The sequence below is a fragment of the Furipterus horrens genome, unplaced genomic scaffold (genome assembly GCF_987537825.1).
Source record: "Furipterus horrens unplaced genomic scaffold, mFurHor1.1.pri manual_scaffold_10, whole genome shotgun sequence".
NCBI lineage: Eukaryota > Metazoa > Chordata > Mammalia > Chiroptera > Furipteridae > Furipterus > Furipterus horrens.
In genome coordinates, this window is record NW_028327180.1 from 99715944 (window position 1) to 99727115 (window position 11172).

The 11172-nt window shown below is 60.8% G+C and overlaps 1 protein-coding gene across 1 annotated transcript; it reads right to left on the reverse strand.

Annotated features, from left to right (window-relative positions):
- Positions 1-2471: 2471 nt before the first annotated feature.
- On the reverse strand, positions 2472-10296 carry NPTX2 (neuronal pentraxin 2). The gene is made up of 5 exons (XM_090288606.1): positions 9697-10296; positions 7935-8151; positions 5417-5661; positions 3527-3706; positions 2472-2744 (listed from the first exon to the last, which is right to left on the reverse strand). Exons 1-5 carry the CDS (start codon positions 10159-10161, stop codon positions 2517-2519), a joined length of 1335 nt encoding a protein of 444 aa, XP_090144732.1. The 5' UTR covers positions 10162-10296; the 3' UTR covers positions 2472-2516.
- Positions 10297-11172: the final 876 nt, after the last annotated feature.

An 11172-nucleotide genomic window follows, 5' to 3' on the forward strand; every position in this document is an offset into this window, starting at 1 on the left:
ACTGAGGCCACGGGTCTCCTACAGGTGGGAGGCTCCAGGCAGCAGGGACTCGCCGGATCGCGCAGATGAGCCTGGTTTCTGCTGTCATGTTGGGAAGACCTAACCTCCAGCAAGGGGACAAGCCTGCGGCAACGATGAGGAGCGGTGGCCGCTTTCACCTCCCGCGTGGGGTCAGCAAGCGGCGCCGCGGGCCCTGCTCCGGGCTCACAGCTCCCCCAGCCGCACGGAGGCAGTTACCTGGCCCAGCAGCGGTTCCAAAGCCCCGACGCAAAGGTTGCTCCTGGGAGAGGCAGCACCTGGGAACCGAGCGACGGGAGCTCAGCGCCCGGCTGGGGTATGAGACGAGCAAACCCTCAGCATCTTCCGGAGGGACACGTGAGAAGCTGGTGTTCCCATCACGAGGGGATGGAGGTTCAAAACCAACTGCTCTTCACCTGGTCTCTGCCCTTCGGATTCCAAAGGCCTCCAAGCAGGGAACCTGGCCTCATCTCATGTTCTGCCCTGAACACTAATGATAGTTCCGGCCACGTCACAATGCACGAGGTTGAAAATGGACTTCAGCCACCTCCGTGACCCACTGATGTTGCTTTTAGAGGTTACATCAGGCACCCCAGCACACAGGGTCATCTGTACCCGCAACTGGACTCTGACCCCTTAGAATGATAGAAACAGAGGCGTTGCTATTTGGGAAGGAGACAACTAAGTTATAGTCCGTAGCTCCCGAGACAGAGTGAAGATGCAAAATTGGCAAGCGTTTGTGGGGATGGAGAGACTACCGACTCACGTGCGTGGTCCAGGCGGACACCCGGAGGGCTCTGGGGGGAAGTGACACCAGGCCCCTCTGAGCCACACCAGACGCAGGGGTGCGTGGGAGTGGGCAGGGGACGGGGCGGGGCCCTCAGCACCACAGGCTGGCTCTGACCCAGCGCTGTCCTCCCCAGCTGTAAGGCACGAGTGTCCCGAGCTGTGCCATGGATACACCTGTGAGCTGGGGTCCCAGGGGGTGTGGGGAGGATTAAGTGAGGCGTCTGGCGGAGCACACGCAGGGGGGCTGCTGCACAGGCATCAGGCAGGGGGCGGGGAACTGAGGGTCACCCAGCTAAGCTCCATCCCTGGGTGAAAGGCGGGCTGGGCTGGGGACAGGGAGGCTGGGCAGAGCCTGTGGGGCCTCCACAGCCTGAGCCTGCATCGGAGGAGGGAAGGGCACCCCAGTCTCCTCATGCAGCCTTGGCTCCCACGGGCCCACCAGATGCAGGGCCCAGGTGTGCCCACCGCCGCCAGGCGCAGGCTAACCAGAAGGGCCCTCATTCTGCCTGAAGGGGGGGCGGGTACAGAGTTTCACCGCTCCCTGCCCTCAGCCCCAAACACAAAGAAAACACACCAAGGCATTTTCCAGAGCACTTTAATCAAATTCCACCATCAGAAGAGTCTTTGCGGCATACAGTGTTGAGATGGGCATGTCAGCTTGTCCTACAAATGGAATTTCCACAGATTTGCACTTCAAACAGGTATGAAAAATAAAATATATAATATTTAGCTTTATAAATTTCCCCACATCATCACTTTATCTTTAAAATAATTACTACTACCTCTGTCCAATAAATTAAGCAGCCCAGAGCCACTAAAATGACTCCCGCTTCCCAAGCAAGTTCTGGGGGAAACACTGGAGACAGTCAAACGCTCCCAGGGACCCACATGAATTAAAACCAGCAAGGTCCTCACAGTGAGGTGACACCAAACACGGACACCTGCTAATTAATGGCTGTTCTCTTCTGTCGGGAGAAGTGAGTTCGCCCAACCACACCGAAAGGCGGTGGAAGCTGCAATGGGACTTTTGGCACCAGTGGAGAGAAGAGGCCGTTCGAAGCCGTGCTCAGTGACAAAGCATGGTCTGACCGAGAGGTGACAGGGGAAGGCACGGCTGCCACAGGCCTGCTCCGTGCCGAGCACCCCCTCCAGCCCCCTCCACCTCGGAGAAGGCAGGGCCCTGTCTGGGCAGCCTGCCCTCCTCAAGCTTGCAAGTTCCTCGGAGGGAAGAGCTGGAGGAAGGGGGTGTCGGGGCCAGGGGGGCTGCTTTGCTATGTGCTCAGTGGGCAGCAGGATGTACTCAACACACAAGGGACACGGCCACTCCAGCGGGATGGCTGCACAGCCTGTAAAGGGGACGGACGGAAGGCGCACACGAGACACCGAGGATCGGAGGGGCGGGCAGGCGGGGTGCACGAGCATTTACCAGGCTTCTGAACAGGGCCTGAAGGTCTCGAACCCCCCCGGCAGGAAGTCAGGTAGTGGCCCCCCTGCGGCTCCAGGCTTTCCCCAGGGACCCCAGGGCTACGCCCTCCCCCGCCCCCCAAAACAACCACATCCCGGTAGGGAACAAATAAGCAGGTCACACACGCTGCCACAGAGCCTGAGTCTTTGGGGTCCCCGGCCCTCCCAGCAGAGGCTTAGACACCATGCAGCCGGGGGGGGGGGGGGGTAAGCGGGGCCCTGACCCCCGGACCGAGGGCGGGCGGCTACAAGTCGAGAAGGCGCTCCTCACAGGTCTCCACCGGCCACTTCGAGGCCCCCCCAAACACGTCGACATTGCTGTCCACCCACGGGATGATGTTGCCCGGCATGTTTGTGGAGCAGTTGGCAATGTTGACGATTTCTTGGGCACGAAGGACGCGGTCCCATATGTTGAACTGGCTGAGCTCCCCCACGAACGCCTGCGTGGCATCAAATCTGCCCCCAATGGTGTCCTGGGGAGGGTACAGAGCCATGTCAGCGCAGCCTTAGAAGCGAATCCCCTTGGCACGTGACCAGCGTCGGGGAGGAGGTGCCAGCTTGGAGAGACACGGGGGAGGGGCGGGGGAACTGGGGCGCTTTCCTGATTTCGCCCACCCATCTTACAGAGGGGAAACCTAGGCCGGCGCACGGACACACTGGCCCAGAGCCCCAGAGCTGGGACCAAACCTGGGTCTCCAGGCTTCCAGCCCCTCCCGGGGGAAAGGTGACAGGGAAGTGAGGAGGCCATGGGCCAAGGAAGAGCCCAGACTCAGCCCCCTAAACAACTGGAGTTTGCTCCCTCACTTCCCATCAACAAACTTGCACCACAGGAGCAGGCGACCAGCTGAAACTCCCCCTCTGGAGGGCGCCCCGGCCTTGCTCTTTCCTCCCCCCCCCCCCATGGGTTCCCTAAGCACCCAGGCCTTGCGCCAGCAGCTCCTGGGAGACGCCACAGCAGCCCCCAGCATCCTGAGCCGGCACTGTGCCTGGCAGAGATGACTCGGGTGGGCACCAACCCACCACCCGAGGGGCGCTCCTGCTTCCCGTGTTGCACCCCATTCCGGAAACGGTCTGAACCCACACACCAACCCGGTCCCCCACCCTCAGCCCTTGGGCAACCAGATGTGTCAGCAGAGCTGGCAGGGACCTTGCCCACCCAGGCCCGCTGCCGCGGTCCCCTCTGATGGGCAGACGGCGGGGCGGGGCGAGGGGGCAGCCTGCAGACCCGGCCGCTGGCTGCCTGTCCGGTACCCACCTGCTCCTGCCCGAGGATCAGCACGCCCCCCGGCTTGATGGGGTGCCAGGGGGCCAGGTTCTCGCCAGTGCCAAGCTTCTCCCCGTCCTGGAAGGCCTCCCACGTGCCGTCCCGCGTGGTCCAGGTGACACAGACGTGGTGCCACTTGCCGTCGCTGACAAACAGGGGGAGCTGGGCCACCTGCGGGCGGCAATGCGCAGCTGAGCCCGTGGGCCTCCCAGGGGCCTGACCCGGGGCGGGGGCGCCTGGGCCCACTGCTGCTCCCAGCACATGGGGTCCCTCCTGGTCTCCCCTTCTCTGCTCTGTGGGTGGCATGCCCGGCCCAGCCCCCTCAGAGAGACCCTCAGGCTGGAGAAGCCCCGTGCCATCACTCAAGAGAGGGGGGTGGTCTAGGCACAAGCCCCTGACCCCAGGGTGGCCCTGCTCTCAACTGGACACCCTGGGTCCTGGCTTGGCTGAGGGTCCAGGATGCTGCACTGAACAAGCAGACGTGACAGCAGCCCCCTGCGCTGCCCCAGAGCATCATCCTGTGCTGGGGCACCCGAAGGGCAGTCAGGGCCCTCCCGGGCAGACTTCTCTGGACAAGAGTCGGACCAGGCCCCCGCGCTCCGCAGGCAAGGCCCCCGCGCCCACCGCGGCACTCAGGGACCGTGTGGGAGCCCTGCCGAGCCGAGAACTGCAGGCCCGCGGTGACAGGGCTGCGTGGGAGTCACAGGGAGCTGGAGGAGGCACTTCCGGCCCGCACCCATCTGCCGGCACCCTCTGAGTGCTCTACAGACCGGCTCGGGCCCGCGCCAGGCTGTTGTTGCCTCTGGTGTCCTAGCAACCCGCGTGCCGACTCCCGGGAGCGGGCTGCTTACAGGACGGCTCGTCGCCTCGGCGGAGGAAAACAAGGTTCTGGGTCCTCAGAGCCGTGTCCAAGGGTGTTCTTCAGGGCCATTAGTCCCCAGCTCAGGGGCGCGGGGACGTGGTCACTGCTGGGAGGAGCCCAGCAGGCGGATGACACAGCGTTTCCCACGTCAGCAAACCCCACCCGGGGCAGTTCAGCGAAGACAGTGCGGGGCCAGGGCGCAGAGGGCTCCCGGGCTCAGGAAGCCGCGCGGATGCTCGGCCCCAGCCAGCAGGGCGTGAGGACGCGGTTTTGGCCACGTGGAGTCTGACTTCAGAATGAAAGTCTGAGTGGCGCTGCTGGGGGTCCTGCAGACGCCCAGACCTCATCTCTTGGGGAGACCACACTCCTGAACACCTGCCAGTCTATTAAAAGGGTCCACTCACTCTGGGAAAGGCAAGACTGCAGGGGTGGGGACAGGTCACGGCCGCCATGGGCTGGGGTAGGAGGAGAGCTGATGGTAAAGGCAAACGAGGAGGTATGGGAGGTGATGAACTCTCTGTGCTAATGGTAGTGGTGGAGGTGCAGGTGCCTGCGTTTGTCAAAACTGGTCAAACCACGTAGTAAAAAAGTACAGATTTTACTATTTCACTGTACGTGAATTATATCTCAATAACCAGCCCCCTCAAAAAAGATACGCTCATGATAAGTATCTCATGCACACGTGCGCACACACACGCACGCACACATACAACCCTCTAATCAGTGCAGCCCTCATGGACTGGTCTAAGGGCCAATGACAATTCTGGCTGGCAGGCAGACATCCCAGCTCTGGCCCGGACTCTCTGCCACTTCTCACCGACGCACAGCCTGGACGTCTGTGAGCTGCAGCTGTCTGCCCCCTGCCCCCTGTCCCCTGCCCAGTCAGCGGTCCAGAGCAGGACTGAATCAGTACTGTCACCCCCACCCTGAGGACAGCCTGCACCAGCTGCTGGATTCCCTGCAGATTCCTGACCCTGTCGCCACCATAATGGGGAAGGTGGCGATCCAGGTGGCCTCACCTTGTCATTGATGAGCAGCTCGATGGGGTTGTTGCCCCATTCGATCAGCACAATCTCGTTGGCCTGCCCCGGCACCGCGTAGGAGAACGGGGTGCCGATGCCGGGGGAGGCGCTGGATCGCAGCCACAGGCAGATGGTGAAGGCATACAGCTCGGGCAGCGTCTTCTTGATCTTGCCGTACAGGTAGTTTGTGCGGAGCGGGAGGGACACTTTAAATGCATCAGGTGACTTGAATGCACTATTGCCTGGGGGCAGAAGAGAGGCCAGCAGCACATTAGGCCACCCCTGCCAGCATGCCCCTGGGCCCCCACCCACACCCCCAGGTCGGTCCTTCCGTCATACTGGAGCACCTGCTACCAGGCAACCGCTGCCCAAAGTGCTGACGCTCCAGCAGTACACGAGAGCAACCTCATTCTTCGAGGCTCGCAGAAGAGGGTAGAGACAAGCTGGACTTGGTTTTCGGGTTAAATTAAGCCAGAAAACTCTTCCTCAGCCAAGTCTTGTTATGTCCTTGAAATCTGGGACCCTTTCAGCTCCTAGAGCAAGGGCGGGGTCAGGAGCCCACTTGATGGACATGAAGCCGGACATATCACAGGGTCCCAGGCACTCAAAGACACTGGTCAAGCAGTAAGCTCATGTCACTCCTCACAGAGAGAACCACTGCCCGGGAGGTAGACTCAGGTGTTCATGTCTTGACATTACAACTGAACTCAGAAGTGGCCTTCAGGCTAAACCCCTGACATGAGCCCCTGGCTTGGTCCATAACTTGTCCCTTTCCTCCCCAAGAGAAGGTGGCATTTATTGGCGATTCCTGCAGTTTGGGACCAGTGGGAGTCAGAAGAATGTAGAGGTGTCCCTCCCCACTGAGGGTAACAACGTAACCAGAGCCTTGATCTTTCTGGACCGACCTGGGACTGGTGAGAATCCTCCTGGCTGCCCTGTGTAAATGGTGCTCCCAAACTCTTGGAAAATGACTGGTATTCTTAAATGGCCCTAAGCAATGTTCCTTACGGTTTAGATTTAAGCTCAAAATTAACAACAAAAATAAACACACAGATGGCACAATCTCATTGGCCTGCCCAGGCGCTACATAAGAGAACTGGAGACCCTGTCTCTAGTTATCAGAGTCAAAAATTTGCAGGGTATCACCTGATTCCATGAGCTGCCATGGCAAAGGCTTCCCTCTAATTCGGGGACCAGATGCTACCAATGAAGGAGCCTAAATTCAACAAGTATTTATCAGGCAGATGGTCTCCACTGCCAACAAAGAAGGAGGTGCTCAGGACCCAGAACCAAACGACCTGTGTCACTAGCAGACTAAATCAGTCCCTTCCCCGCCATCTGCAGAACGGAGCCAGCATGGACCAGCCTTTCCCCAGCATGACCCTCCCAAATGCACTTTGCTGTCAGTGAAGAACCCACAAGGAAGCTCTTTCTCGCCATGGTTCATGCCTATCCAAGGAAGGCCTACGAAGGAAACAGCAGGGCCCAGTGTCACCCTACCAACCTCCTGGGGACAGGCAGCATAGAAATCCTAGCACCTGGGCCCCACACGCAGTATCTGCCCCTCTCTGTTGCTTGTATAGTCTTGCGTGATCCACCCTGACCTCCCAGGGCAGGGCACCCTCAGCACAGGCTGCAGGGCTACAGGGCACCTGACGAGGGTTGGGGAGACCTGGTCACCTGAAGGAGCCAAGGGGCAGGCCAGGCCAGGACAGAAGGACCACTCAGAGGAGCAGAAAGCCCTGGCTCCTGACTTTACAGTGTGAACAGCTGGAGAAGCGGGGTGGCTTGCCCCAGGGAACTCAGCTAATGAAAGACAGAGCAGGGAACAGCAGTCCCTCTTCCCACTACGTGCCGCCACTAGTATTTAATCTGCAAATGCCCATGTTCTTGACAAAGATGTGATTATCTAATAAAGAGAAATAGCTTCTATCCTTGCAGGTGGGCAGGCTTGCTGATTTAATAAGGCTCAGTGTTGGTAACAACAGATAGGTTTGATCAGAGCTGGGAGAGTCCAAGGGAAGGTGGGTGGCCCAGACTCTGAAAGCTGGGGCGTTGTTTATATCAAAAAGCTTGGAGCTTCAGAAGAAACTTAGTTAAAACCAATGGCGGCATTAAAAGGCCTGACCAATAAACCAAGAGGCTGCAGGTAACAGACAAGGCTAAGCAGCCTGGGGCCAAATAGAAAAGACAAAGGTGGCCCGCTGCTTGAATGGTAAGAAATCAGGTGGTTCTCTGCACCTGCCAGGTAGGTTCAGGCATGACTGGATGGCGGCCTCAGAGCCCATCCCAGCAAACGTGGGAGCAGAGTCGGCAGGCAGGGATCCGGGTGCGACCATTCCCTCACCCAGGTGACCCGTCTACAAACGGGCAAGAGAGCCCTGGGGCTGGCCCCTCTCTGCCTGCTTTCCTTTGCTCTGAGCCCAGCTTCCCGGACACTGCAGCCAGGAACCAAGAGGAGGGGTCCGGAGGGACGTCAGCCAGAGGGCGACAGAGAACCGAGCCAAGCGCTCACCTCGCTCCAGCTCCGTCACCCTCTGCAGCAGCGCGTTCAGGGTGCTCTCAGTCTTCAGCCGGTGAGCCGAGGTCTCGTTGTGGAGCAGGGACTTCTCATCCTCCAGCTCGGCGACCTTGCGCAGCAGCTGCCTCTCCAGCTCCCCGAGGCGCCGCTGGAGCACCTCTCGGAAGTCGCTGGGCAACGCGGCGTTGGACACGTTCACTCGGAGCTGGTGCTTGGGGGCGGGGGAGACGCCAGGGAGCGGGATTAAGGCCCGTTAGAGAGAAACTGGGACCTGCAGCCTTGGCGACCTCACCACAGAGGGAGAAGCTTCCAAAACGGGAGCACTGAATCAGTCGTGCCGACGGCGCAAGGGGGAGCATTTCATTGATGCTTTTTTTGTTTTGGTTTGTTTTTTGGTGTGCAAAGGATTTCAAAGTCAGACAACGATTACGTGCTGCCGTATTTGAAACTTGAGAATCTCACTTCCCCATCTCAGAAACCGGTTTTGTTCCTCCAACTAAAAAGCCAAAATGTTAACCATCTATCATTCTCTGGTAAAGACCAAAACACAGGTAGGGGTTGTTTTTTTCTTGTATTTTTTTTTTTTTTCTTTTAAGAGTTAATCAAATGGTACTCAAAGCTGATGCACTTTCACCTAGAAATGAAAACAGCTCCCAGGTTCCAGTGTGGCACCAAGGTTGCTCCTGGAGATGTCACTGGGAAACGAGAGCTCTAAAACATGACTATTCTGAGTTCCAGGAATCTGCTTCTAATGCTGCTTCTAAGTCCTTCCTGCCTATTTCTTTTACTCCTCTGTCCCCATGCTGGCTCGGGAGGCAGCCTGGCGCTGCCCAGCCATGAGTCACTGGCAAACTATTTAGCCCTCTCTCCAAGTGTTCTAAATGATAAGAGGCAGTTAGTTACCTGCATCTGCCTCCCAGGATTGATGCACGGGCTGAACATATTGAGTGTTCCAAAAATATTAGGTGTTACAAATCTTAATGAATCAAGGGATATACAGATGCTAGAAATACTGTATTTAACCATCACGCCACAGGAAATCCTCATATATTTTTGCAATAATTACCACCTGTAGTTGAAACCTAGCTTTGCTGATAAGTATTGTGATACACGTTTACCAGGAACGTCCACACTTCTTAAATAGGGTGGAATGTAAACATGGAAATTAAATGAAGATTTCTCTCTCCAAGTTCCAAACTGTGCACACCTTCCAAGCGAGGACGGAATAAGGTCCTTTCCCCCAAAGCAATTAGTGGGGGGGGGGGCACCTTAGAGCCCCGCCGTTCGCGGGCAGACGCCTTTCAAATTAACCAGGCCTCCCACGGGGCGAATCCTAGTGTGGCCGTGGCCGTGGCCGGTGGCCCTCTAGCCCACGCTCACATCCCGCCGAGACCCCCCCCCCCCAGGTCTCCACCGGCTCTGGCCCACCCAGACCTGATTTACAAACGGAAACGCGGGACGCCAGGGGCCGCTGGTCTCCTGCGGCGGCGTCAGGTCAGCCGGCACAGCCCCCGGGAGATTCGCAAGAAGAGAGCAGGCCGTCCTGGTTCGGCCAGCCCCGACCTCGTTAAGTGACTGGCTGTCCAGGACGCAGCCCCAGCGCGCGGGGGACTTCAAGGGTGCAGAGTGCGAGCCACGCAAGTAAGTTCCGGGCAGGATCGAAAACAGCAACCCCGACCCCAAATCCCGCTCGTTCTCGCACGGCCTCGCCGGCAGGACCCCGCACCCCACCTCCAGGACCCCCGCGCCCCGCTACCTCGAGGCTCTCCAGACGGTCCTTGAGGGCCTGCAGCGAGCGGCTGAGCTGCTCCACGACGTGGCCGGGGTCCCGGGGCAGGTCGCCCATGGTGTCCTTGCCCGTGCCCCCCCGGCCCGGCGCCTTGCTGCCCGCCAGCCCCTCGCAGCGCGCCAGCTTGCCGGTGAGCTCGCGGATGGCCTCGCGCTGCGCGCCCAGCGTCTCCTTCTGCTGCACGACGGTCTCGCGCAGCTGCAGCACCGCGGCCCGCAGCTCCTCCTCGGGGCTCAGCGCGCCGCCCTGCATGGGCATCGCGGGCAGCGGGCAGCCGGCGCGCGCCGCCTCCGGGGGCAGCGCCGTGCACACGAAGCGGCTGCCCGGCGCCGGGACGTCCTGCGCCGCGGCGGCCACGGCGAGCGCCACCCCGGCAGCCAGCAGCGCCAGCATCCTGCCGCCGCCGCCGCGCTCACTCCGGCATCCCAGCATCCGCGGGTGGGCGAGCGGGCGCCGTCGGGCCGCGCGGCCGGGGCGCCTCCTCCTCGGACTGCGACCGGGAGCTGCGCTCGAGGGCGGCAGGACCCGAAGCCCACGGAACCTCGGGCCCCCGCGCGGCACCACTCCCCGCCCTGCGCGGCGCTCTGGCGGGGCCCGGCCCGCGCGCCCTTTCTTAAGCCTGGGGAAGCGGCGCGTGGGGCGCGGCGCCGCGAGCTCGGATTGGCCCGGCCGGGCGCACGTCACGCGGGAGGCGGGGCAGGGGCTTCTTCCCACTGCGCGCCCGGCCCGGGGGCGCGAGCGCGGGGCCCCGGGCTCCCCCATCCCCCGAAAAGGGAGGGCTGGGGTCAAGTAAATGCCCGGGGTGCCCTCGGGAGCTTTGGCCGGCGTGTCCGGGCGCCCCTCGGACCCACCCGAGGACGCTGACATCGCGGGCTGGAGAGAAGCTGAGGACCTCCGGGTGCCCCGGAGCCCCAGGAGAGGCTGCTGAGCTTCCGGCGCCGCGGGAGGTCTCGCTTTGCGGTCGCCGCAGCCCCTGGGCTCGGGGTGGGGGTGACCCCTCCTTCACAATTGAGGACAGTGAGGCGGAGCCCCAGGAGGGTCTCAAACCCAGGACTGCCGTCGTGAGCCACCCGCGGGCCCGCTGCCACCTCGCCCGGAAGGCGGGAAGGAGACGCACGCGGTTTCTTTCCCAGGACGCCCTCCGCGTCTGCGTCCCCGGCCCTGCCTTGGAAAGATGCCCAGGTCCGCAGGGACTAGAAACATGCGCCAGAGGCCGCCAGCAAGGGGGGGACGCCGGCACACATTGCATCGAACCAAAGGCATGAAGTGGGGGCCCGAGGCGCAAGGCCACTCCCAGAGCTGCCCCATGTGTGTCCGGCGGCAGCCCACTAGGTGATGGGTGACCTTACCAGTGAGACCTGGGCTCATGGGGTTCGTTCCACCGCAGTCCTCGTGATGGTGCCATGGAGTGAAACAGCGCCCCATCCTTCTAAGTGGGGTGTC

What these genes read in the sequence shown, in the direction of transcription:
- NPTX2 (XM_090288606.1), bottom strand. Translation starts at nt 10,161, where the DNA reads ATGCTGGGATGCCGGAGTGAGCGCGGCGGCGGCGGCAGGATGCTGGCG. An exon ending in ACCGTCTGGAGAGCCTCGAG is followed by an intron (nt 8,152 to 9,696) that starts GTAGCGGGGCGC and finishes CCCGCCCCCAAG; the next exon opens with CACCAGCTCCGAGTGAACGT. An exon ending in AGCTGCTCATCAATGACAAG is followed by an intron (nt 3,707 to 5,416) that starts GTGAGGCCACCT and finishes TGCCGCCCGCAG; the next exon opens with GTGGCCCAGCTCCCCCTGTT.